General features: G+C 51.2%; 1 protein-coding gene across 1 annotated transcript in view; it reads left to right on the top strand.

Annotated features, from left to right (window-relative positions):
- The first annotated feature begins 1,041 nt into the window (after positions 1 to 1,041).
- CHAT (choline O-acetyltransferase) overlaps positions 1,042 to 27,851 on the top strand; it is a 48,483-nt gene continuing 21,673 nt past the window's right edge. Inside the window, exons 1-7 of the mRNA XM_068983071.1 lie at positions 1,042 to 1,198; positions 6,949 to 7,055; positions 9,790 to 9,981; positions 10,595 to 10,713; positions 12,119 to 12,172; positions 14,733 to 14,913; positions 16,810 to 16,987. Coding sequence (XP_068839172.1) covers positions 6,990 to 7,055; positions 9,790 to 9,981; positions 10,595 to 10,713; positions 12,119 to 12,172; positions 14,733 to 14,913; positions 16,810 to 16,987 — 790 coding nt within the window. The 5' untranslated portion in view covers positions 1,042 to 1,198; positions 6,949 to 6,989. The remainder of the gene's footprint in view (positions 1,199 to 6,948; positions 7,056 to 9,789; positions 9,982 to 10,594; positions 10,714 to 12,118; positions 12,173 to 14,732; positions 14,914 to 16,809; positions 16,988 to 27,851) is intronic.

Raw genomic sequence — 27,851 nt, 5'->3', positions numbered from 1 at the left:
ACGGGGAACAGTTGTCGGTGTGTCAACTGGTCCTGGCTGTGCAGACTTGAGTCAGGGCTGGAGAGGATGCGAGTGTGTGCGCTGATACCAACCTCCACCCTCCCTGGCCCTGAGTAGAAGAAGCAAGCCCCCTGGGCTGTCAAAAAAGTCTCCCCACCTTGAGTGTGGGTCCCCAGAGTCCCAGACTAGCATGTGCGCAGCATTCCCGGCCCCGCCGCCTGCTGAAGGCCGCAGACTCCCCGGATTCCGCCGTGGAGAGGCTGCCGCGTTGGGGGTATGCCTGTGTGTCAGACAACGTCTGTGGGGGTCTGCACGCCTGGTGTGTGCACGTGTGTTCTAAGTCTGCGTGTCCCGCTCTGCGCGTGTTTGAGCAGGGTCTGTCTTTGTGGGTCTGCTCTGTGTGCCTGCGGTGTAAAGATCTATAGGGGAGGGGGTACGCTTTGTCTAGGAGAAATGTCTGCCTCTGACTGCGTGTCTCTGAGCATCCCCAGGTGTGTATCGCCCATATTCCCCACAGTACCAGCCAGGATCAGTGGGAATAGAAAGCGGAGGACCTGCAGCGATGGGCAGGTTCATTAGTAGTCCTACTAATGTTATTATCACTATTATATTCTAAAAGGAGTTGTAGTGAGGTTTGGACCTGCCCTAGACGGTGGGGAGGGCACAGATTTACCCAGACTCACCCCTCCCCAGAGTTCTGCAGAGTCAGCCCGCCACTGCTAGGATAAAGGCTGGAGCGAGGGGACTGGGAAGGCTGAGCTGAGGGCGGTGGGCACCGGGGAGGCTTGTTTGGACCCCTCTTCTGGGGCCTGGATTCTGGTGCCTTTCTGAGAGCTCTTTCCGGGAGGCCGTCAGAGCACGGGATTGGGGTCTGGGAGGTGGGAGCCCGGAAGGCGGGAGGAGGGGGCAGGACGCAAGATGGAGAGGGAGGGAGGCAGGGGTGGGGCTGGGGGAGGGAGGAAAAGGGAGAAAGGGGAGGGAGGAGGCACAGGGTGAAAGCGGGGAGGGGACTGGCGCGGCCGGCTAGCTCGCAGCCAGTCGCGAGGCCTGGGGACCCGGCGACGTCGGAGGCTCTACCACGGCCCCAGGCGGCAGCCCCCACCCCCGCACGGCTGACGCGCCCCGGAATCCCTTCCGGCTCACATTCTAGCCCCTAGTCCTGCTGGGTGCGGCGAGGCGGCGGCAGAGAGGAGGAGAGCAGGAGGAGAGCAGGTGAGCAGGGCTGGGCTCCGGGAGCACGGAGCGCGGAGCGGGAGCGCGGAGCGGGAGCGGGGAGCTGGGCTTACGATCGGAGGGAGGCTCGGTCCAGGGACTGTGCCGGGGGGAGAGGGCCCCAGGACCTGCGGAGTTCCCCCAGCGCCCAGGGCAGCCGCCGTCGGGGAAAACCGGGAGGATGCGGGGTTCCCCGGCTCTGGTGTTTCCCCCCTCAGGGTGGGGACAGGAGGACAGGGGGCTAGACGACGATGTCGAATTTAAAATGTTGTGCAAGTGAGAGCTGCAAGTTAAGTTTTATTTGAGGTAAAATGAGGGCTGCAGTAAGACAGCACCTCAGAAAGCTCTGAGACGCTGTTCCAAAGAGGCGCTGGGGAAGGTCAGTATATACGTGATTCTGGTGAAGGGAGAATATGCGTGCAGTCAAGCACAGATTTTTCCAGAGGGTTTCTGCTAGTCTGGGGAAGCTTCCTGCCAGTCACCAGGTCAGTCTTCACGTGAACGACTGTAGCAGACCCATGAAATCAGCTCCTGAAAACATTTCATCTGCAGACCTGTGGCCCCGGGACCCTCACCCCCATTTCTGCTCTCCACCCTGAACTCCTTTCAGGGGGTGTTGAAGGTCAGCAGCCGCAGCACTTGATTTAATCTTTGTAGAGGTGGATGGCAAGTGCCAGTGTGAAGTTAACAGGACCCCCCCTCATGGTTATAAGTTCAACAAGACTTTGGGAGACCTTTCAAGACCATTTTGTCCCACAGTGCTAGGAAGGCTCATTCCTAAGTCTGGCGAAGATTTCTCTTAAAAGCCACTTAATGCGCAGCTACTGGACTGGGTTTATCAACAGTAATCAAAGGGCTCTGGACCAACCTGTCTTACTCAATCTGTTATGGTCGAGGAAAAATTCCCTCTTGTTATATCTTCCCATATCTAGAGTTATGTTATTACAACCACTGATTGCATCACCTAGTCATCATTATATTTACTGGAGGTTCAGTGACACATTTGGTAACGCAAGAAACAATAATCTTGTAATACAGGCAAAGTACAAATAACATAGCTAGCAGTGTTATTAAAGTCATGAGCAAGAATTAAACCAAGAACTTCCGTTAGGTGCAGTCCAGTATATCCTCAGGTCAATTAACTTAGTCTGTTCTATTCCAATCTTTATCTTTCAAGGATGTTATATATTGGCACTATCCATAAGGCTCTTACCTGATTTTCTAGTTACTAGGCTGGTTATCCTTAGTATAATTTAATTGTTCCCAAAATAAAGGTTCCCCTTAAATCTTAAATGACCACAGCCTGGTGTTAACCACATAAATCCATCCCATAATTGTGGAAGGTTTTATCCCTTGGCTGAATTTGTGCTTGTTTCTCTGATTGATCTTGAGTAACTTAGAGGAAAATTCATATTTATGGCCAGTACCAGAGCAGGTTTTCTTAATTGACTAGGTGAGAGGATCCCACCTAGTAATATCAAGAGTAGCCTGAATGGGACTGAACTTTCTTTCTCTAAAATAAATTTTTTTAAGGCTTGTCCAATTAGAGCTTTGGAGCAGAGAAATCCACCTAGGTAATCGAAAAGTACTAGACACAGATAATTGGCCCCAACCCAACAATTAGACTGATTTAAAAAAAAAAAAACTAGCATAGGATTGTGTCCATGATAGAAAACATTTGGTCCATATGCAAAGGTCGAAGAAGTCAAGAAAACATTATAAATGATCAAACAAATCAGGTCCTGCATCTTGGGAAAGCTGTCTACTTTTGATGCTGTCTTCTTCTCATCCTGGTATAAGTATTTGAACATTTGAACATTGTTTTAAGGTGAGTTTGAGGTCAGCAGTCCTCTCTATAGACCAGTCTGGTGTAGGGGACTTTGGAAGTGGGAAGTAACCCAAGGGTCAGTTCACCTTAAGATTCACCATACATGAGCTACTTAAAGAGTACCTGATAAAAAGTCCTTCCATCCAGGCTGGAGAAGGGACTTTAAAGTATGTCTTGTCCCGTATATATATAATATGTATTTTATAAATGTGTATATAAAGTGTCCAGTTTGTATAATCCCCAAGATCATATGGAGCATCTGATCTTCATCCAAAGATTACTGAGATAAGCTTCAGAAACAAAACTTAGAGTCTTCTTTTAATAAATCAGTTAAACTTTACATTAGTATGGCACAAAGGCAAGGGACTATGTGGGCTGTGAGTCAGTAAATACAGATCTCCATTAACAAAACTGGGATTTAATATTCATTGAAATGTAATCTTTTTATCTCTAAAATTACCCTCATTTCTACCACATGTATTCAAATTAAGACTAATCTGTTGCAAAATAAGTCTGATCTCAAAAAAACTTGGCCTGATATTTAGATAACTATAATTGATCAAAAGTTTTTGCATTGTTGAAACTTTTATAAGGAGTCTCAGATTGAACTTTAAAAAAAAAAAAAGCCACTCCAGGCTAGGAAAGTCATGGCAAATGTTTATCACATGTTTCACATTACAGATCCAGGTGAACTTTTCCCTTAGCAAGGCCCCCCAAATACCTTGAGATTTTTGTACCTGTTGGTGAGGTAGCTTTCCTAATTTATCTGATAAAGTTGCTGGAAACATAAGAGTTTACAATCTCTGGAGGGAGCAGATAGAGCAAAAAGATAAATGTTTCAATTCTGCTTACAAAAGTATAATTTACCAAATTACTCTAAGTCCTAATTGGTTTGAGGGGAAGATTTTCCTTACACCTGGAAAATGCAAATTCAAATTTGTAATTTTTCAGACAGAAACCGTAAGCATCCTAGCCATATTCAACAGTTCACTTATCCTGATGTAACTAATTTTTGTTAACAGGTTGTGAAGCTATCAGGTTTCTCTTTAGGGTTTTCAGTTTCTCACCTAGTTCAGCATTATAGTCTGAAAGCCAGAAACTTGTATTTATTCCAAAGTTCTTTCTGTTAATCCTTTTGAGGAGGCAGCATTTTGCAAAGGCACCAGAATGAAATCATAACTGTCAGTAATGACAGCAGGCTTAAGAAGGCACGTTTAGAGTCTGATTACGTGCAATTGACTCAGAAAGTTGGGTACTGCTCTGACAGACAACGCTGTAAGAGAATAACCAGAATTAGGACTGGTGGCGTTTTACCAGAACAGATCAGATTTTAGGAAAGCTATATACTTTCTAGACTACTTTCATTAGTAACATTTGCCATACAATATAACCTAAGAATGTTTATTGGCCATTCGACAGTGCTTCTCATGTAATTTGACATACCGAATGAACATAGTTAGTTTAGTATCTCTCTTTGGGATGTTTCAGGGGCCCTTTGAAGCATCCCAAAGTTAGAGAGAGGTCAAAAAGACTTCATTAGAATTTGATTTAGGAAGTTTGGTCAATAAATATCAAGAGTTTAGAACACTCAGGCAAATGGGGTCATAGGTCACTTGAGAAACAATAATTACTCACTTAGCCAAAGTTACAATAGAAGATCCTTTAAGAGATAAAGAAGCTTAAAATCTGTTATTAGAGGCAGTTCAACATCTTAAGAAAAATCGTTCCATACACAAAATTCAGGGGAGTCAGCCCTGAATTTTCTCGGGGTCCACTTGCCACAAACCTTCCTAATTTTATGTAGCCATCACTTAATTTGCTCATCCCAAACCTGTGGGTCAGACCTAATTCCTTTTCCCTTAATGAAATGCAACTCCATTTCTCCTGCTTTCTTCCCTGAAAACTCACGTCCACTCTCCTTAAGCAACTATGGACTGTCCTTTATATTAGCATTCTATAGGTTGGTGAGCATAAATACCAGTCATAATTTCTGAAAATATTTACTTTCTTATAGAGACAGTCTCAGGATGGCACCAAACATATTCGTTATTAGTCCAAACATCTTTTGTTTCTCTGTAAGAGGAAGACAGTATTCAGTAATTAATGTTTTAGCGTCTTATTTTATTTGGGAGTGAACTAGCTGTTCAACAAACTTCCATCACTTAATTTAGCACAACTCTAAAATTTCAAGGTGTTGACTCTCTGGAGGGACTAAAATAGATAGACATTCCTAAAGCATGATTATTCTTAAGAGAGTTTATCAAAAGCTCTTATCCAGTTTACATTATCTTGTCTTAAAAGTTTCTTCACATTGAGTTATTTTCCTTGCTGACAAATGTGTAACAGATATAATAAGATCTTATTTAGCTTATATTAAATCTAGGCACAATGAAGGTATTATACTGATTATTATATTGATGATTCTTAAGACATGTCTATAGTAGTTAGATCAACTAACTGAAGCATGAATACTAGGTGCTAATTTAATATTGAATATTTCCCAGTTCACGTGAAGCTGAAATTCATTTAATTTTTCTTATATTCAGAACTGTTTGATTTATAAGCACTTACTCTTCTTTAGGCCAAATAACTGAGAGCTCATTATAAATAAACTTCTGCAATATTATCCAGAGACAAAGACACATACTGAGACAGTAGGCTTTTGCTGCAAGAAGAGGCATTGGCTTCACTGTCTATAGGGCCCTCACCAATCTGACCTTGCCCTCCTCATCCTCTCAAAATTCCCACGGCACTAGGGTTGACTCGCCCTTGAATGTTGCGGCTTCTGCCTTGCAGTGCGTAGCCACAGGCCTATGCTCCAGGGCGCTCACTGGCCTAAGGACCTCCTGGTCCCCAGTGTGGTGGCATGGGACCCACAAGGACTCCACCTTCTCTGCCCAGTGCTGCCAGGCAAGCCCTGGCTCCTCCACCCCGGGCCAGAATTATCTGTCTTTCTGGATGCGCTGTCTTTGAGTTAACTGCCTTGCACCCAACACCCCCTCCTCCACCTTGCCTGCCTGAGGGTAGAATGGGCTAACCCTTAGATCTAGGCTCTTGGGAGATAATAGGGGATGGATGATTGGAAGCCACGGGTGGGAGCTCGTGGTGATTCAAACTTATGCTTAGGGGTAGAGGTTGGGCCCCACTAGCCTTAAAAACAAGCTTTTGCCCCCCTTGGCCTGGCTGACTTCTACTGCACCTTCACAATCAATCCATCTCTTCCTAGGCCTGGTCAGGTGGCCCCTAGGGCCTGGGCTGCCCAGCTGCCCTGGGCTCCCGCAGCATTCTCATGCCAGCTACACTGGGAGCCAGCAGCCTCGAGACAGCTTGTCACAACCCATCCAGCAGGGTCCTCCCTGCCTCGGCCACAGGCCAGTCTGCGATCAGCCCAGAGACTTAGAGGACCTTGTATCCATTCATGGGCCTGTGCATTCCTTGCGCTCAGCCACCCAACACTGACTTTACTTCCTGCCAGGCACAGGCTAGGGCCCAGAGGAACTGAACATGACAAGGGCAGTCTCAGCTGGAGAAGCTCGTAGTCAGTGGGAAAGAGAGGCTTTAGCCTGCGAAGCGCAGGCCGAGGCAGCACGAGGGCTCTGCCAGCGGCCCCTATGCATTTGGAGTCGGTTTGCCCAGCCCGGCTGCCTTCCGTGCTGCTCTGGGCTGCTAGGTCGAGGCTGGATGACCGCAGTCTTGTGGAGCAGGGGCCAGCCGGAGACTCGCTTCAGGTCCCACCCTCTCCTGTTTGCAGCTGCAGAGAGGGTGCTGTGGTCACGGGGACTGGTCTTCCCAGGCGCAGGGAACCCTTCTGGTCAGAACAGGGGCAGGGTGACAGGCTGTGGGAGGTGAAGGGTGCTGCGGCAGGTCTAGGTGGCTGTTGTGTTGATGTCTGTCTGCTTCTTGGTCCCCAGGTCCACACCTCTGTGTCCACAAATCAGAAGTCACCAAGATGCCCATCTGTGAAAAAGCCCCCCCAAAGATGGCAGCAAAAAGTCCGGGCAGTGAGGAGGAGCCTGTAAGTGAGGTTTCAAGCCCCCTCTCTCATCGCTGCTCCCCGTCCCCAAGCCCTTGTTCCAGAACAGTACTAAGTGGGGCTGGCCTCCGAATGTTGCCTGGCCCCATCCCTGTGCTCTCCTGGGCATGAATGCCAGCTGTAACCCTGCCTCTAGTTTGCTGAGGAGCCTGGGAGGGCCTGGCGGAGCTGGGAGTGTCTTCAGGGAATACCGAGGGAATGCTGACAGCTACACTTTCTAACCCCAAAGCCAGGGAGAGTCCTTGGTCTGGGCCCGGCGCGCTCTTTTCTCCTGGAGCCTCCCCCTCTGCAAGTTCCGCTTCCAGTGGCTTTGAGCCCAGTGGGATTGCCTGAGGATGAGCCTGAATTCCCCGCTCTAAGCCTTGCCCCATTGCAGCCCCCGGAGCCTGAAGGCTCCAACTTCCCCACCAGCTTGAGACAGTGCCATCCTTCCCTGGGCAGGCATCCTCCTTCCGTATCATACTCACCTTCCAAGGTGAGTGTGCCACAGCTGTCTTCTTGACACCTCTTTACCCCAACCTGCACCCCAGGGCTTCATTTGAAAACTTGATCAGAACTTTCTGGCTTCTCTCTGCGAAGTTGCTCACCACGTTGTCTAGACAGACAGTCTGACAAACACTTGTGTTGTCGTCTCTCCCTTTGGACTGCGGCTGCCTTGAGAGCAGGCTCTGTCTCCCCATTGTCTCTTGAGCTCAGCCCAGGACCTGGCTCATATAAACTGCCCAGAAATGTTTATTGACCTAAGATCCCAGGACCCAAATTCGTACAAGCCCCTGTCTCTGTACCCAGGCAAAGTCAGAAATCCATGAGAGTCTGCGAAGAACCCTGAGGGGCTGAGACATTTCAGCAGAGAGTTCCTGCTTCATTCCTTCTTCCGCATCACTGATCCCCCATGACCCAGGCGGAGTCCCTGTCACAGCCCTGAAGAAGCGTGGCTCCAACCAGACGTGCAGTCACTCTTGGACAAGTCACCAGCTGGACTGGGCTTTCTGTACACGTTTCCCCACTCACCCACCACACAGATCCCCAAGACCCCAGGAGAGAGAAGAGGGTAGGGAGGCTGGACCTGGCTCTCTGGGAGTGGGCTGGGCCACCTAGAATGCTGCCCAGACCCATCCTCGAGTGTTCCCCAGGGCAGCAGGAGCAGCCCATAGTTGGCAGTGACGCCCTCCTCCCTCCCGCTAGGGCAGTGAGCTCTGGAGGAGCAGGCTCAGACAGGCGGGTCCTCTTCTCTCATCCGGGCATGCGCTCCAGCTCACTCACTCTCCAGGGCCGGGGGGCTCGCTTCAGTCCCTGCAGCAGGGCAGGGCACAGGCAAATACTCAGGGGACCCGCTTCACCCCACAGCCCGGCTGGGGTAGAAAACTCACTCCCTTTACCGCCCCACCGAGAAGAAAGCCCTGAAAGAAGGCTGCCCGCTTTTCGCCAGCTTTGTAAAGTTTAGTGAGTAATATGAAAAATCCTGGCTTCTCATTGTGACCAGCTAAGTGAGGGAGAAGGGGAAGGATGGATGGAAAAGGAAGCAAGAATGAGAAGGACCAAGTGGGAAGGAGCGGGAGGGGCGGGGGGGGGATTATTTCAGGTGCTGACTCTGCCATTGAACGGCTGGATGACTTTGGAATAGTCTCTTCACTCTTGGGCCCTCAGTTTCTTCGCCTGAAAACTGGACAAAAATTCCTGCCCAGGCTAAGCCACAGCCCTGTTGAACACACAAGATCCCACAATGATAGAGCTTGTTAACTGGGAAACTCACATCAGGAGGACGTGGGTGGGGAATTCCTCTGAGATTCTCGAGATGCTTTGGGACCCCAGGAGCTATGGGTTTTCTCTCAGCAATCCCTTGGGAGGTGTAAGGATGGTCCCATCATGACGCTTTATGATGTGCCTATTTGGGGCCAGTTGTTTCTCTTATTTACCTGTGCCCCTTTCAGGTAGGGATTGTTGTTTAAGTCCTATGGATAAGGAAGCTGAAGCTTGGAGAGATTAAGAGTGGAAGAACTCAATCGTCCCCCATCCCTGTCCCGCATGGAGCTCAATGCCCCTCCCTGGGTTTCGTAACAGGGAGGGATTTAATAAGGAGTCCAGTGCACGAGTCAGCCTCCCATATCATGAATATCGGAGCATCTTGCAGAATTCTGGTCATTAGGGCAGGCAGTGAGCTATTCCTCTCTCCATCTTTCACCTGTCCAAACCCCTCCATTAGAGTCACACCCTTTGGGTCCGGAGATCAGTTGGATTGTGGAGCCCCAGCTGGGAACAGCTCCTAAACTAAGAGTGGCCAGCAGCCAATATCAGGAACAGGTCGTAAACTCATTCTTAATGGTCTATAAGCACTTCCACATCCACGCTCACTTTGGTCTTATAAGAAGTAGAGTTTCTTGCTTCCGTTTTACAGGGGAGGAAGCTGAGGCACAGAGGTGGGGGTGACTTGCCAGAGGTCACACAGATGGGCCGCAGTTTGTTCTGTCTGCTATAGGCATCAAGGTCTTTTCCTCTGCACTTGGTCCCCTGCTCGGGGCAGGGCTGAGGTGTGGGACAAAGCAAACAGGTGCCTCCTCAGTTCACAGCTCTGCTGAGCTGAGCTCTAGAAACAGACACGTCCCAGGGTAGGGAACAGGGATGGGACAGACGGAGGCAGACACAGGGGATCAATCTGGGGACAGGCAGGGCCCACACATAAGGACAGGCACAAGAGCCGGCGAACCTTGTCTTCCAGGGGCTGCCCAAACTCCCTGTGCCCCCGCTGCAGCAGACCCTGGCCACCTACCTGCGGTGCGTGCAGCACCTGGTGCCCCAGGAGCAGTTCAGGAGGAGCCAGGCCATCGTGCAGCAGTTTGGGGCCCCTGGCGGCCTCGGCGAGACCCTGCAGCAGAAGCTGCTGGAACGGCAGGAGAAGACTGCCAACTGGGTAAGAGCTGCTGGGGCAGCAGACGAGGAGCCCCTGGAGCAAAGGGCAGAAGCTAGATGAGAAGATGGAGGGGTTTGGATAGAGGCCAGGCAGGCGACAAAGACGGGGCAGAGGGAGGGACAGGCATGGGGGAGACCCAGAGGGGTAGTGAGGGGCAAGGGTGAGAGGCTGAGAGGGGACAGATGCAGATGGAGATGGGGTCATGGGGAGAGACAGGGTACAGAGATGGCGGGCAGATGGCGGCAGGTGAGTAATAGGGTTGGGAGCAGCCGGGGGTAGCATGAAGTCAGGGGAGAGGGATGAAAGGCAGGAATGAGACACTCGTAGGATTGGGCGGGGGACACGGATGAAGCAGCCCTCACGCAGGATGAACAGTGAGGTGGAAGAAAGGGAAGCATTGGGTGGAGCTGAGGGGCAGGCGGGTGGCTCAGGGAGCCACAAGCTCCAGCCCATAACTGGGGCTTAGTGTATGCTTGTGGAATGAATGAATGAAACAAAGTACATGATCTCGTGAAGGGTCCCCATATTGCTTCCGGGATGCCAAGGTGGGGGTGATGTGTTCCCCAGGCAGGGTGTGTGTAGCCACTGCGGGTAACGGCACCCTCCTTGGCAGGTGTCCGAGTACTGGCTGAACGACATGTATCTCAACAATCGCCTGGCCCTGCCTGTCAACTCCAGCCCAGCTGTGATCTTTGCCCGGCAGCACTTCCAAGACACCAATGACCAGTTAAGGTGAGGACACCGGGCTCCCAGGCTCATAGCTTGGGAGTCTGCCTGGAGGAGGGGGCCTGGTCGCACCCCTAGGAAGGAGAGGCTGAAGCTTGTGCCTTGGCTGAGCTTTCTGAGGCCAAATGGCCCTGAGACAGTGGCCATCCAGGCCAAGGGGTCAGAGGAAGGGAAGGTGAGGGGCACGTGGGTAACAAACACAAGGTCTTCCTCAGGTATATCTATTTGGGGTGGAGTGGGGTGGGGTGGGGAGGTCATGGGCCCCAGGTGCCCCCACGGCAGTCGGGCCTGGCTGAGGTCCTGGGAGGAAACCTGCAGCCTCTGATCCCGCTGGTGCTTGAAGCTGGGGCTTGCCACTGGGATGTGCGGCCCCAGGCTGATTCGGAGGCCTCTGCTCCCTGCAGCCCCCAGCTCTGAGCAGAGGCTCCCGGGGAGTGGGAATGGCTCCTTCCCGCCAGCCGCCACCAGAGTCTCTGCCATCTGCTGCAATTTCAGAGCTCACTGAGCCGCTGGAACGGCCTCTGGGTGCGCTGATGACTGCAACAGAGGGGCCATTTATGCAGGAGAGGAGCAGGGCGGAGGGTCTCTAAGAGCCAAACCCAGGTCTCTGGCCTCAAGACCAAAATGTGGCACAGCGTGGGGACAGTTCAGAGGGAGGAAATAAAAACATGAGGCAGGGTCCACCTTGGCCTCTGAGCCAGGCTGGAAGACCCCCGCCCCCTCCTTCTTCAGCCAGCCCAATCAACCTGCTGGCTGGAGGGGGAGGGGGGGCAGCCTTCCCCTTCCCCTACAGCTGGGCATTCCCTGGGCAGAGGAAGTACGTGGACAGATGAATGACTTCTGGATACAGTTCCCAAAACTGCATTGAAGGGGGGTGTTTTCCTCCTGATGCAGTTAAGCCAGGCTCTTCGTCCATGGGTAGTTAAGATGACAGGGTCCCATGGGAAGGTTTTCTGGTGCCTTTTTCTGCGGACAGCACCTCCCAGAAGCCTGGGTTTGGGCCCAGTCCAGGCCCAGCACAGGCGTTCCCCCGGAAGAACACCGCCCCTAACGGTCTAGCCTCCTCCTGCCTGCTCCTCGGCCTCTCCTGGCTCCCTCTCCCTCCTCCTCCTCTCGTTCACCTTCCAGTTTCCTCTCCTCAGGAGCATTTTTAGTCTCAGGTTTGTGAAGGAAACTGACAGCCTGGGGGTAGGGATGGAGCAGCAGGAACCCTATCTGATTATTGCACCGTTAAGGCCAGTCATCTGGTGGGTGGTCCACGAGTATGGGAGAGACTAGAGGAGGAGGGAAGGAGGGGGAGAGGGGGAGAGGGGGAGAGAAAGAGGAAGAAGGAATGAAAGGAGGAGGGAGAAAGGAGGGAGGGCCCCTGGGCCCCAGAGAGGAGAGACTAAGGCCTCGTCTCTCTCTGCAGGTTTGCCGCCAACCTCATCTCTGGTGTGCTCAGCTACAAGGCCCTGCTGGACAGGTAGGACTGAGCCCCACCTGGGAAGGGTAGTGCCCTGTTCATCTGTCTGCCTAGCCAAGGAGCTATGAACATTGGAGTACATGTGTCTTTTTCAATTACAGTTTTCTCAGAGTATATGCCCAGTCGTGGTATTGCTGGGTCATGTGATAGCTCTTTATCCCTAGTTTTTAAACAAATCCCCACAGTGCTCTCCACAGTGGCTGTATCAATTTACATTCCCACCAGCAGTGCAAGAGGGCTCCCTTTTCTCCACATCCCCTCCAGCATTTATTGTTTGCCGATTTTTTTCACTTTTCAAATTGATGCTGGAAAGATGAAGGGAAATAAGGCCCCATCCCCGTCTTCAAAAGGTTCTCAGACTCTCTAGCGAAACAGGCACATGAACAGCACCAAATGCAGCTGTGTGCATCCTCTCTGAGCCCCTCACTCCAGTATCTGGCCCCTGACATCCCCACTGGGGCGCCTCCTAGTCACTGCAACCTGAGTCATCCCCAGTGGGCTTTTGGGCCCCCTCCCCATGCCCCGCAGGCCCTTTACCTTGTCCTGCCATCTCAGTAAACGTGCCACACAGCCCTGGTGGTGAATCCAGGATCCTGTAAGTCACCCGCAGTATCTTTCTCCCTTGCCTGCTCATCTAGCCCAAGCTCAGGGATATCACACTCCCTCCAGAACCCACTGGAGAAGGCGACGGCGCCCCACTCCAGTGCTCTTGCCTGGAGAATCCCAGGGGCGGGGGAGCCTGGTGGGCTGCAGTCCATGGGGCTGCTAAGAGTCGGACACGACTGAGCGACTTCACTTTCACTTTTCACTTTCATGCATTGGAGAAGGAAATGGCACCCCACTCCAGTGTTCTTGCCTGGAGAATCCCAGGGGCGGGGGAGCCTGGTGGGCTGCTGTCTATGGGGTCGCACAGAATCGTACACGACTGAAGCGACTTAGCAGCAGCAGCAGCAGCCAGAACCCATACTCACACCCTCCTCTTACTCCCATCGCCCTCCCCAGGCCCGTCACCTTCCCAGCAGCCCACAGCCTCCTTCCCATGACCAGCTTCCACCTATTCTCCACCCAGAACCAGTGCCTTTATGACAGCAAAGCGGATCAGATCATGCCCCCGAGTGCTCTCGCCTTCCCGGGGCTTTCACTGCCCCAAGAATGAAATGGCACTGACTTCTGCTGCCAAAGAGGCCACAGGCCTCCCCGCTTCTCTGTCCATCTCTTTACTCAGCTTTGACTGGCTTCCTTTCATCTTTGACCAGTGTTCCTCAAACAATCTATGGTGAAGGACCAATATATATTTTATTTAGTAAAATGTTTTTGAAAGTGAAAGTGTTGGTCGCTCAATCTTGCCCGACTCTTTGCAACCCCATGGACTGTAACCCACCAGCTCCTCTGTCCATGGAATTTTCCAGGCAAGAATACTGGAATAGATTGCCATTTCCTACGCCAGGGGGTCTTCCTGACCCAGGGGTCGAATCCAAGTCTCCCGAATTGCAGGCAGTTTTTTTTCTATCTGAGCCACCAACAAAGATACAAAGCACAAGACCCCTTGTTTCCTTGTTAGATTTAGCACATATAAACATCCTCTGTCAAGTTGTTACAAGTTTCTGAAAGCTCCCCCTGGAGTCCCGCAACCAGCCTGTCATCAGCTGGTCCTTCCAGTTCAATCTGACACCCACGCTTGGAGCAGCAGGACAGTGGGATGCTCCACCCAGCGCCCCCACCCCACCCCCCCGGCCTCACCCTGCCCCAGCTCACCTCGTGGCTGCCTCTTAACCCCAGGGCTCAGCTCTGGAGTCTGATCCTCAGTGAGACCATCCCTGGTCACTCCGCCTGCCCTGCCAGTCGCTGTCTCCTCACCCCATCTGACTGCCTGCCTGTTTCCTTGCTCCCCGACCTGTGCCCCGTTAGAACAGGAAGCTCAGCTCTTGCTTGCACCTGCCTCCCCAGAGGCTCGAATGGTGCCTGGTCCAGCAGGGTGCTCAGTCACATTTGTTGGCTGAAAGGAAGGAAGAAGGGAGGGGAAAAGAGGCAGAAAAAGAGAGAGAAAAGCAGGAAGGGGAAAGGGAGGTGGAATGTGGAGGGGAGGGTGGAACAGGAAGAGGGAGAGAGAGGGAGAGAGCAGGAGGAAGAAGAGGAAGTGGGCAGGAGGAGGGAGGTAGGAAGCACCTGAGACATGCCGAGATCGTAGGAGAAAGAGAGCTTTTCACCTTGAACTCAGAGGAGGCTTCCGGAAGAGCTGAGGACGGAGGAAGCTCTCAGAAGAGCGAAGGGAGTTTTCTAAGCAGATCAGTTGAGTGCAGGGCTGAGGGTGAAGGCGTGCCAAGCAGCAGCAGTAGCAAAGGCCCGGAGTGGCCAGATCTCTACCTGCACATGTCGCGCGTGAGGCTGGAGAAAGGGAGACCAATGGAGGCCGGAGGACACGAGGGGCTCCCTGGGGCCCTCCGCTACTTTGGAAAACGGGAATCAAGCTCCTGAACGGCCATCACCATGCAGTTCTGGCGTCAGGTTAGAGTACAACCGATTTTGATTCCCGGCCTCTCTTCCCTCCCTCCCCCTCCAGCCACTCCATCCCCACCGACTGTGCCAAGGGCCAGCTATCAGGGCAGCCGCTCTGTATGAAGCAATACTACGGGCTCTTCTCCTCCTACCGGCTCCCCGGCCACACCCAGGACACGCTGGTGGCCCAGAAGAGCAGTGTCATGCCTGAGCCAGAGCACATCATTGTGGCCTGCTGCAACCAGGTAAGTGGCCCCTCGCTCCTGCAGCCTCTCGGGCCTGGGGAGGGGCGCACACGTGTTCATCCCTCCCTGCTTCTCCACAGTGTTCAGCCCCCTCCCAGAGTCACACGGTGAGCTGGGGCAGGGTGGCCCCGAAATGGGGTCTCTTGATTTCCGTGAGTCCCATTTCTCTCCACTGGTTGGATTTTAAGAAGGAGGAGCGTCGTCAGTCGAGACGCCTTCGGTAGGTTCCCATTTCAGTCCTGTCCAGCCAAGTCAGGTCCAGTGAGCTGCCTGGATGGACTGAGAGTCGTTAATGAGACCCAGCATATCTTCAGCCCTTCCACATGCAGTCACCCAGGTCGTGGCCTTCCTGGAGACCACACACAGATGGACAGCTTACAGACTGACTGACTGGGCACCCACGTCCAGGTGGGCCTGGTATCTATACTCATCCCATCTGATCTTAGGATGGCTTTGCAGAGGAGGCCTTGGGTCTCCGCTGACACATGAGGAGACGAGACTTAGGTTAAGTGGCTTGTCCAAGGGTGGGAAGGACTCCTCGGTCTGCCAATGTCGCAAGTCCATGCTCTATCCTCTGCAGCTCAGGTCCTCAGACTGGGCTCCAGGGAGCACCAAAGAGCCTGTGCAGGCCCAGGGGACGCCAGACAGTGTGTTTTATATACTGAGGCTCCACATGAATATTTCATCTGATGAAAAGCCATTTGTTTTCATTAAAACCCAACTTTGATGCCCGCCCAGGGACTCCCCTGGAATTTTTTTCTGTAGTGGTTTCTTCTTAGGCTCATTTGACATTTTCAGTCTAAATTGGGAGCCCTAAGTTTGCCATCAAAAGATGGCTGTTCCCAGGTTGGAAGTCCACTTGACACCTGGCTGGCCACAGGACAGAAGCTTTCTCCACCTTCATTCAAAAGTCAAACCCAGAGTATCCCAGTGGCCCCCGCCCCGCCACACACACACACACCATAGTATCCATCCCTCCTAGAAATGCTGGCAAGACTCCTGCTCTGAACCAAACCACCTGTATGCTGTTCAGGGCATGGGGCCAGGCACACGTCAGTCAGCAGAGAAGGGATCTTGACCTGGGACTATGAGTAGAACCCTTTACAATGCTGAGGCTCTAGCTGCGAAATTACTGAGTGCCAGTTCACAGGCCTCACCTACAGAGCTCACCCGAGCACACGTGTATAGGGACATATGCATGCATGGAGCATTTTGTGTGGTGTTCTTCCATTTTAATCTTTCTCTGCATGCTGTTTGCTGCCATTTTTTCCTCCACTCACCAGTGTGTTTGAAATCTACCCCTGTAGCTGTATCCAGAGCTAGGTCATTCCTTCCAACTGCGGGGCAGACATGCATTGGACAGGCGCTGCACGTTTCGCTTAACCATTCCCTTGCTGCAGAACATGTGGGGTCTCTCTACCAATTTTCTGTGGCGAGCAAGGTTGATCAGCGCATTCCTTTATGCGTCTCCCGGAGCACAAGTATATGTTTCTCTAAGCCTTAGACTAAAGTGTGCATTAGCAGGAGCAGCTACTGAATCACAGGGCACACGCGTTTTCAGTGTTGATTGACACAGCCCTCCAACAGCAAGCAGATGTATCAATTTCCTCTCCGTTTCCCACAAATACAATGGTTTTACGTCAAATAGGAACTACAGAAAAGAAACTTTCTTTGGTTAAGTTTAATCTGGCCTTCTTTGATCTGGGAGAGCTTGGAGTCCGGCGCAGTAGACAGTGTCGGGCTGGTCCCCACCCTGTGGCTCTTCTGAACCATCAAGTACCTTGGGAACCAGGGGCCTGAGTGTCCCCCGTGCTGCTCCCATGCAGAGGCTCGGGGAAGGCCTGACGTCTCGGGCGGGCCGCCCTGAGTGACGTCTTTGACCTGTTTCCCCCACAGTTCTTTGTCTTGGATGTTGTGATTAATTTCCGCCGTCTCAGTGAGGGGGATCTGTTCACTCAGTTGAGAAAGATAGTCAGAATGGCTTCCAACGAGGATGAACGCTTGCCTCCAATCGGCCTGCTGACGTCAGACGGGAGGAGCGAGTGGACTGAGGCCAGGACGGTCCTCATGAAAGGTCAGCAGCAGCACCCAGCACGTCTCCATGCTCATCTCATCCTCACACCCATTGGCCTCCCTCCCTCCAGGGGTGTACCTCATCCCCATTTGCCATAGCGTGGGAAGCTCAGGCCTCCTTTCAGCCCAGGACCCAGTGGCATATCCTGCAGTTGGCCTGCGGTCAGCTGAAGGCACCTTTTGTACCCTTGTAATTCATCTGACGGCATGCTGACTTTCTGGGTGAGGCTGACTAGCCCTGGAATCCGAGGATGTCTGGGAGCGTGGTGCGGGGCAAGGTTTCGAGTTGAAGGAAGGCCAGCTGCACTGAAGCAGTGATGTTTTACTGGTGGGCAAGGGAGGTGCTCATTTCCGGGATCTGAGCTGCTGGGAGGGCTGTCAGGCAGGGGTTTGGGATGGGCCCACCTCTGGAAGGGTGCTTGGCTGCCTCCTTCACGCGATTTCTTGGTCCCAAAATTCTTCCTCGTCAAGCTGCTCTTATCCTTCTGGCTGCTGCTCTTAAGAAAGTTTCTAGGCTTTCCCATAAGAAATCCAGCAACAGCCTTACGTTTTTCAAATTGTCCTTCTGGAAACTACTTTTCAAACCCAAAGCAAGCCCTATTCTCAGGAACTGTGTGGAGAGTCTTGCTTTCTTGCCTACATTCCCAGATGAAGAGTGGGACTTCTTTGAGCCTTTATCTGCCCCTTGGGCTTTCATTCCAGCCAGGTGACCATTCAGAGTTCTTGAGTGTCTGTAAGCTGAGGACCTGGGCTAGGCCTGGAGTGTGTAAGGAACAAAAAGGATGGAGCCCTTGGCCTTGAGCAGCCCCCTCGATAGGAATCGGGGATGGATTCAAGTACCTAGTAATGCAGTATCTCCCCATGTAAGGCAGCAGAGCCAGTAGCAACCAGATAAATGCTCCAGGACTTCAGAGAGGGGAGGGAGCCCTTCTAATTGGGAGGCTTTTGAAAGGCTTTGAGGGAAGAGGTAGGAACCCTGTGACATGAGTGAGAGGGACAGGAGGCAGGGACAGTGTCCAGGCAGGCAGACCAACTGCAGGCAACGCTAGCCGCCCAGCAGGGCCATATCTGACCTGCCCAGTACCGTGAGGAGAGCAGTCTGGCCGGCAAAGATGGCCGTGCTGGACGTACCGGGAGAATGAGAAGGTGATGGGGCTTGACTGTCCAGCAGCAGGCACACCCTTCTCCCTAGAAAGCTCTTCTTCCAGGGCTGGCTGGCTCCTTGCACTGTCCCCAGCTCAGCTTAGGTGTCCACCCCAGACTCTCCTGGAGCACCCCGCCTCTCCCCAGCACACTCTGCCCCTTGTCCTGGTTTTCATCTTGGTTGCATTTCTTACTCTCTGAAGTCAGTTTTCTGTCTGTTTGATTCATGCTGATTACCTGTCCCTTTCCCACACCGCCACCCAAGTCTGTAAAACCCAGGAGGACAGGGGCCTTACCTGGCTTAACTTCTGAATCTGCTGTCCCAAACACAGGTAATCCCCAGTCGTGCTTGTTAAATAAGGGAATGAAGGACAGTAAGGATACTGGGCCCCAGCCCTATTTCCCACTTACCACTTAATTTTCTTTCATTCAGTTCTTGGTCACCTTCCAGTGCATGGTCTTGAATTGGAGGCTGTGTGGATCACAGGTAGATGCCAGAGGTGACCCTCTTCTTCCCAGTCTAATGGCCACATGGGAGAATTAATAACTTATGATTTGAAAGTGAGTTAATTCCCTCAGGAGACCATGGTATAATCACATCTACTCTTCTCCCCTCCAGGGACAGAGACAGGCATCAGAAGAATTGCCTCTGCTTCCAGGAGGCTTCCCACTTTATTAGCAGGCCAGGCCCAAGCCATCACCCCGCACGACTGACCAGGACTGCCTTGGGGTCTGAGTGCCTGGGTGCGCTAATCGGAATTAATTTGTTGATGGCACTTGATCTGGCTTCTGAATGGAAGTGCTGCTTCTAGAGGAAGCATGACAGAAAGGAGGCGAGTGCACACACAGCTTCGCTCTGGAAACCTAATTAATCCAGTTAGCACTGGCTGTGTCATGTGCAGCGGGAATCTGATCCTTCACTGAGCTCTCCTCTCTGGAGCGCCCCTTCCCACGGAAGGAAAACGGGGAAACCACTTAGGAAACGATCTGAGTGTCAAAGTGAAAGATTAAGGCAGCTTGGGCTAGAGTTGAGAGTGAAGATGGAAAGATGGAAAGACATGGGTGGGGTCTAGAGAAGTTTCAAAGTGGAAGCAGCAACAAGGAAAAGAGGAATGAGCTTTTTTAAAAATAGATTTATTAGAAATGTATTTCTTTTATTGGAGTATAATTTACAATATTATGTTAGTTTCTGCTGCACAACAAAAGTGAGTCGGCTGTATATATGTAGCGCCAGCGCTCTCTGAGCCTGCCTCCCACCCTCTCCATCCCAGCCCCCTGGGCCATCGCAGAGCAGAGCTGAGCTCCCCGTGCTGCGCAGCAGCCCCCGCTCGCTCTCTGCCTCACATCAGAGCCTATGTACGTCAGTGGCACTCTCCTAATTCGTCCCACCCTCCCCTTAGAAAAACGGTACTGATGAGCCTATTTGCAGGGCAAGCGTAGAGAAACAGACGTAGACAGTGGGCTTGTGGACGCAGGGGAGTCCTAGGTTTTTGATGTGAGCAACTGAGTAGGTGGTGGGACCGTTCACTGAGATGAGAAGCAGCCGAGGGGAGCGATACAGCAGGGAGAAGTCCTCTCCTGGTGTATCAGGGATGCGACGCCTCGGGCCATCTAAGTAGAGACGTCAAGTTAGATCTATGCGTCTGGAGCTCAAGGGAGAGGTCGGTACAGAGATATAAATTTGAGAGCCATCAGCACAGAAGTGATAGTTAAAGTCATGGACCTTGATGAGATCATCTGGAAACGGAAGACGGGGCCTTGGAGGTCAGGTAGGAAAAGGTCCAGAAGGAACAGAGAAAGAGCAGGCCGTGAAGTCAGGACGAAAGCCGGAGATGAGCCACAGAGTCCAAGAGGGAAGAGAGAGAGCCGCCAGCTACGTCGGATGCTGCTGAGAACTCTGGGCAGAGAGGAGACTCTGGGCTTGGCAACCCTAAGTCAGCCATGACCTTCACCAAAGTCCGGCCAGAGTACTAGACACGGGGGAAGGTGTACGGTGGTGGAGGCCATCCCACAGCAGGAAGAAACTGTTAACGAGACGGTCACTGAGCAGAAGCAGCTAAGGGTGGGTGGTTCTTTTCAGACGTTTTGGTACTAGAAGGAGCAGAAAAACGGAAGTGGTTGGAAGAGGATGGGGGTCAAGGGAAGTGTTTTCAGTAGGAGAGGCAAGTGCCTGGAAGTGATCCAGCAAGTGAAATTGTTAGTGAAGAGAGAGGAGACGGATGGAGGGGTGGGATTCTTGCAAAGGCAAAAGGAGGTGGAGCACAGAGAATCAGAGCCTTTGACTGATACAAGGAAGCCGAACCTGGCCTCAGGCCAGCAGTGGTGAGCGGGGCTCTGGAGGCAGAAGAGAGTGCGTGACAGAGCCTCATGGCAAGTGAGACAGACAGCCTGCTCAGGAGACTCGCTAAGGTTCATGGACTGTGTTGAGCTCATATTTGAGGGCCAGACACTTTAGAAGAAACCATACCATTATTTTGCAACCCCCCCTCTCCCCCACACATAATGGTGAGGTGCTGAGGTTCAGGCAAGGAGAAGGTGGGTTGCTGAGAAGGTGGGTTGCTGGTTCCTCTACCAGGAGCCCGTCGTCTAGCCAAGGTCAGTGAGTGTAACTGAGGGAGAGAAGGCGGGTGTGGAGGGGAACGGTCGAATGCCGGAATCTGAACTGAGTAAGCCGGCGCATTAGTCTGCTCAGGCTGCGACAACACCCTGCTATACCCTTGTGGGGCTTAGACAACAGCCGCTTATCTTCTCCCACTTTCAGAGCCTAGAAGTCCAAGGTCAAGGTGTCGACAGAGGGGTTTCTTCTGAGGCCTTTCTCCTTGACCAGGACGGCTGTCTCCTCCCTGTATCTTTGCATTTGTCTTCCCTCTGTGCACAAGGATGTCTGTGTCTCGTCTCTTTTTCTTATAAGGACACCAGTCATGTTGGATTAAGGTCCCACCCCAGTGACCTCATTTTAATTACCTGTATAAAGACCCCCGTCTCCAAATACAGTCCCTGGGACAGGGATTAGACTTCAACTTAGGGATTTGGGGGGGGACACAGTTTAGCCCATCACAGGAGGGAAGTGAAAGATGGAGGTGGATGGTGGAGAGTGGAAATAGGCAGCGGGGCTGAAGGGTCTTGGGGATGTCGGTGAGACGTGCTGCAGTGGGTCGTGACAGTGTGTGAAGCAGGAGTCAGAGTGGTCAAGGTACGGGGAGCTTGAGCTGATGCTCCAGAGGGGCTGGGTCCTGGTAGGGACATGCCTCCAGATGTGGTGGTAGGAGTAGGTGCTGAGGTTGACTGTCAAAGGTGAAAGGTCAAACGGCCGAGAGAGGAGGATGCCAGCCAGGCCACGCACAGGGATGTTCAAGCTACCGAAAGGATGCCCAGAGTGGTGACGGGGAGGAAGAGCTACAGGCAGGCCCTGGTGGTCGGGCGTTGTGAGGAGGCCAGAGGAGCATAGCAACAGGGAGGAGGATGCGTGGGGGGAGAGGAAAGCCTACCAGCTGCAGCTCCCCAGAGAGAGCCGGACGGGAGGGGGGTCATTTGGGAGCTGGGAGGGGACGCCGCCTGGCCATCTGGTGCTGGGCTGAGTGTGAGGGAAGATGACAGTCCTCTAGGAGGGGGTGCAAGGAAGTGGGCCCTCAGAGGGGGCACCCTTCAGTTGCGGCAAAAGGTCAACAGAACACTTTCAAAGAAGGTTAACAGGGCAAGGGGAGAGCCAGTCAGGCACTGTGGAGAGCCCAGGAGGAGGAGAGAGAGCAGGGGAGGGCCAGGCCCACCCAGGGGCACTGGGGCAGCAGGGGTGGGACCGCTGGGGAGGGCGGCCATCGTTGCGCACGACGCTCCCAGAGCGCTGACCTCTTCTAGGCCCCTCTCTCTCCTGGTTCCAGGAGCAGCTGCTGACTGTGGTGAGGCTGGGGTCTTTCTGGCTCTCGAGAGAACCGCCACTAACACTGGAAAACGGGTTGAGCTTTCCAGGGTATCTCAGCTGAAGTCCCAAGGTCTCTACCTCCGTTCCAGACCAGTGTCCATGGGCACTGGGTCCAGGCTGGCATTGTGCAGTAGAAAGTTTCAGCCAAGCTGAGCTCCACTTGTCCTGGTGGATGCCTAGACCAGGAAGCCTGAGCTCAGACAAAATTCCCCCTTGAATTTCCACGGGGTCAGCTGAGACCCACAGAGGCGGTTGATTGCATCAGCCCACTCTCCTTCCAGTGATGGCCCCTGATCCCCCAACCAGCTTGGCCCCCTCTGAAAGCTCCCAGGCTGCCCAGCCTGACCCTCTGCCAGGACATGGAGAGGGTGGATCTCACAGAGGTCCAGGAGCTGCCAGTGGGACACAGGTCACATTGAGGGGCCTCCTGGGGGCATGGAGGGCTGCAAGACCTGTGGGGACTGTCTCTGCCCCTGGGATTTGCCATCTTGCTGGGGAGACTAGAATAAACAGAATCATCAGGACAAGAGTAGACAAGATAAAACCGAAGGGAAGGTCTCCCTTAGGAGTCCTGTGGGAATTTGGGGGCCTCACCCCTCTGCATCTCATAGTTCACGAGGACTTGCTGTGCCAAGTGAGACTTGAGGCTAAACCAAGGTGGGTTGGGGTCAGTGTGGCTGGGGCTAGCTGACCATATGAGGGTCATCTAGAGAAATCAGAAAAAAACAAATCAGAAAAACCAAACCAGGTTCTTGGGTCCTGGTGATTTTCCAGTGGCATTGGAATGAGGCTAAGGAATTCGTATTATTAAAGGACCCTCAGGTACAGTCCAGGTTGGAACCCGCTTATTCAGATGTTAGCAGCCACCATGTGTGGAGGTTCCCCTTATTGCTGGGCCCTGTCCTGGGTGCTTTTTGCCCCTTGTTGCTGCAAGTCTTCATAACAGCCTGTGAGGTGGGACTTGCACACCCACGAGCAGAGGAGGCTGTATCTCCCACAGGTTAGGTGGAGGGTGGTGGAGCCGGGAGTGACCAGGGAACGTCTGTCTCCCCAGCCTGACATCTTCAGGGCCTGGCACTCGGGTGAGATTTGGGCCTCAGGAGGGCTGTGTGCATCCTCTCACGACCTCCCTCCCCACCCAAAGTGAAGCTATGGCCTTCCTGAACCCAGGAGGAGCCAACACCGTTATTCTGTCTAGAAATTTAATTAAACATCCAGCCCTGAGTCTGGAAGACTACAGCACTTGTCAATTTGCAGGAAAAGGATCGCCAGCTAGGAGATCCGCCCCTCTGCTGGCTCGCCTGCCCGGGTGCAGTGGAGATCCTGTGAACAGACTTTGGAAGCAGATGCCTCCGTTTGCACAGTCCCGTAAATATTTATTCCCAGCAGCCAATTAGAGCTGAGCCACAGCTTCCAAGGAGGGAACTGACAGAAGGTTGCTGTGTCTGCAGAGGGCCTCCTCGGTCATGGTTTACAAGACCCACTCGGGATGGGGCATCTTGCTCTTTAAATATTGTCATCCAGAGATAGGCAAGCCTGCTGATTTTAAAACCAATTACACATTAGCAATAACAGCCTCTCTGATTCAATTGCCCCAGAAATATCTCCTGGCTCTTGAGGCTGAATGCTGTTTCCTTTCTTTGGGCCAACCCCTCCCTCTCACAGTGGAAGCGTGAAGGCTTTCCTGGTTGAGAGCAATCAGACAGGGAGAGGCCTGTGGTCCAGGGCGAGAGGTCTGGGCTTGACCGGCCCCTTGCTGAGGCTCTGAGTCTGGCTCCTTAGGCCAGGATGGGGAGATGGCAGCCATCTAAGGGATCCAAAGCTGGGGTTCCCAGGCCTGCTGCACAGAGGGCGATCACTCAGGACACCTCTTACCAGATTCAGGGAAACGCTCTGGGGATGTTCTCCCAAGCCCAAAACCACCCTGAAAAATCCAGCGAGCTGAAAATGGACTTGTGTGGATGGGCACAGCTCTTGCAGTCAGTGACAGTGGCCCGTGGCCTCAGACTGAATGGCTATCGTCCTGGTGTGGAGCCCTGACTCTTGCTGACTCTGGGGAGCTCTTTTGCCTCCCCCGGCTCCCCAGGTGCCACGTGCCCTGCGTGGACACACTCCAGACTCCTCCACTCCCTCGTTCCTCCCCGTGTGCCCTCTTTCTGGCCCTCACTGTCCATTTCACGGGCAGCACTGTGACGTTCCGTTTCAGGGCGGCTGAGAGGTTGCGGGTTTTTGGTTGGTTTGTCTTTTTGTATCTCCTGTCTTTCGCCACTTACCACCCCTCCCCTAATTCTGAAATCCTGAAAGTGTGATAGCTCTTTAAATCTGTCTTTGTGGGAAGGGTAGCTGGAACCCAGAGGGAAGAGCAGTTCTTGGCTACTGACTTCTTTTTTAAAAAAATTAAATGAAACTTTGGAGATAATTTTAGATGCGCATGCACTTGTATGGAATAAACATGCTTGTGCCGTTCAGCCCTACCCCGCAGGGAATGGTAACATCTTGCAAAATTACAGTATCACAACCAGGACACTGACGCTGATGCAGTCAAGATAGAGAACATCTCCATCCCCACAAGGACCCCTGGTGTTCCCTTGACGGCTATACCCACTTTCCCTCCAACTCCACCCCTCCTTAATCCCTAGCAACTCTGGCGAATAATTTTGTTTTTATAATTATTTATGTTTAGGGCTAAGCATAGTGGGGTATCTAATCCCAGTTTGGGTCTTAGCTATAGTGTATCTAACCCATCCTTCATTGCTATGATGTTGTTTCAAGAATGTCATATAAATGGGATCATGCAGCGTGTGACTTCCTGAGACTGGCTTTTTTACTCAGTATAATACTCTGAAGAGATCCATCCCGGTTATTGTATGTGTGAATAGTTCATTCTGTATTCCACAATTTGAATGTTTCAACATAAGTGACGTAACCATCCACCCATTGAGGGACATCTGAGTTGTCTCTACTTTTTGGCTACTACAAATAAAGCTACTGTGAATATATACATAGGTTTTTGTGTGATCATAAGTTTTCGTTTCAAATGTTCAAGAATGACATTGCTAGGTCATATGATATTTGCATGCTTCGTTTTACAGGAAACCGCTAAAGTGTTTTTAAGAGTGACTGTACCATTTTACTTTCCCATCAGCAATGCATGGGAAAGTTTCTCCTCATTGTCATTATTTTTTACTTTTATTATTGCCTTCTGATACGTGTGCAGGGATCTTATTGAGGCTGTAATTTACATTTCTCTGATGACTAGTGCTGTTGAATATTTTTTCATGTGCTACCCTTCCCTCCATGTCTCACCTTTGGGGAAATATTTCTCGTCTTCTGCTCATTTTCTGATTGGATTGTTTGGGGCTTAGGTTTTGGGTTTTGGATTTTTTTTTTTAACCAGTGAGTTCTGAGAGCTGCTTATATATTCTTTATTAACCTTTTATTGGATATGTGGCTTTATATTTTCTCCCAATCTGAGCTTATCTTTTCATCTTCTTAACAGGGTGTTTCACTGAAGAAATGTTTTTAGTTTTGATGAAGTCCAATTTATCAGTTTTTTTCTTTTTTGGATCATACATTTGGCAACAAGCCTAAGAATTATATGTCTAGTCCTCATATCCCAAAGATGAATTTCTCCTAAAAGTTTTATAACATTGTACATTTAAGCTGACAATCTATTTTGTGCTAATTTTTTGTAAGGTGTCAGATTTTTATCCAAGGGTTTCAGGGAGGGGTACCTATGGATGTACAGATGTCCCTGGAATATTTGCTGAAAAAGCCATCCTTCCTCCGTTAAATCACTTTTGCACCTTTGTCAAAGTCAACCGGGCATATCTGTGTTAGTCTATTTTGGGGTTTTCTGTTCTCTGCCATTGATCCGTGTGTTCATCTGTCTGCCAACACTGCACGTTCTTGGCTATGTGATGAGTCTTTAAATCGGATACACTGATTCCTCCAACTTTATTCTTTTTTAAAACTGTTTAGCTATTCCTTTGCCTTTTCACACAGATTTCAGAATAATCTTGTCTACAGCTACGAAGAGTCTTGCTGGGGTTTTGATGGGAGCTGGTTAAGCCTGTGTACCAACCTGGGGAGAATCGGCATCTTCACTACACTGAGTTTCCGCGTGCATGAACATGACACATGTCTCCATTCACTTAGACCTTTGATTTTTGCATTAGGTGGTTTGCAGTTTCTTTATATAAGTCCTGCATGCCTTTGGTAAATTTACACTGGAGAATTTCATTTGTTTTGCATGATCTAAATGACATTGCATTTTCTCTTTCGGTGTTCATATCTTTGTCACTGGTGTTGGGTTTTTGTATGTTTATTTTATAGCCTGTGAACTTCCAGCTCATCTGTTAGTTCCAGGTGGAGTTTTCTGGGGGTAGATTCCTTATGATTTTCTACACAGACAGATCATGTCATATGAAAATAGGCAGCTTTTTCTTACTGATATATTTCTTTTTTATTCCCTTTTCTTGCCTTTTCGTGTGGCCAGAACTTCCAGTACTAGTTGAACAGCGGTGGTGGGAACGGGTATCCTTTCTTGTCCCTTATCTTCGGAGCAAGGCACACAATCTTTTCACCCTTACGTATATTAGCTATATGCATTTTTGTTTTGGGTAGAGTCTTTTCATGAAGTTGAAGATGTTCCACTCTATTTCTAGTTTTCTGAGATTTTATCGTGATAAGATGTTGAACTTTGTAACTTGTACTTCACCAATTGATCTAACCATGTGATTTTTCAACAGTGTGTTAATGCTGTGGATTACGTCAGTTGATTTTCAGATACGGAACCAGGTTTGCGTCCCCGGAAGGAGCCCCACTTAGTCGCAGTATATACTTTTCACGTGTTGCTTAATTCTATTTGCTGCTCCACTGTTAGCTATCTTTGTTTCTGTATTAATGATGGTTACTTGTCTGTAGCGGGTTGTTGTGTGTGTGTGTGTGTGGTGTGTGTGTGTGGTTATGGGTGGCGGGGCGGTGTACCGTCTTATCTGCTTTTGGTGTCGTGGTAACACTGGGTTCCTAAGATGAACTGGGGAATGTTTGCTTTTCTTATATTGTCTGGAAGAAATTGTGTAGATTGGGGTTAATTCTTCCCTAAATGTTTGGTAGAATTCTCTAGTGAAACCATCAGGGCCTGGAGATTTTAGTGAGGAGGGGAAACTTTAAACTTACAGATTTAATTTCCTTAATAATTAGGGGGCTCTCCAAATTATTTGTTTCATATTTTATGCATTGTGGTAGTTTATACTTTTTAAGTGGTTAGTGCATTTCATCCAAGCTGTCGAATTTATGTCTGAGAGGTCGCTCAGTCGTGTCTGACTCTTGCGACTCCGTAGACTGTAGCCCACCAGGCTCCTCCGTCCATGGGATTCTCCAGGCAAGAATCCTGGAGTGGGTTGCCATTTCCTTCTCCAGGGGATCTTCCCAACCCAGGGATCGAACCCAGGTCTCCCGCATTGCAGGCAGACGCTGTAACGTTCATAGTATTCTCTTAATATCCTTTTGATGTCTGCAAGATCCGTATATTTGATGTGAGTTTCTTGGAGATAGAATATAGCTTGGATGTATACTTGTTGGCATCCTCATAGCCTCTAGGGGCTGGGAGTGTAAAAATCACCATGAGCCATAGAGTAGAGAAGGATTTGAGAGGTGGGATGACCGATTTTCCTCCCAAAAGGGGCTATGATTCCTTTGTCAGCGGAGTAAAGATACTCAGATGTGCATGACAAATATTTAGAAGCTCTTAAGTATCTGCAAGGGACCCAGTGCCTCCCCTCCCCAGACTATGTGAGGC

The sequence above is a fragment of the Capricornis sumatraensis genome, chromosome 10 (genome assembly GCF_032405125.1).
Source record: "Capricornis sumatraensis isolate serow.1 chromosome 10, serow.2, whole genome shotgun sequence".
In the NCBI taxonomy this organism is placed as follows: Eukaryota; Metazoa; Chordata; class Mammalia; order Artiodactyla; family Bovidae; genus Capricornis; species Capricornis sumatraensis.
Note: the sequence above shows the minus strand (reverse complement) of the source record. Positions and strands in the feature narration are given on the sequence as shown.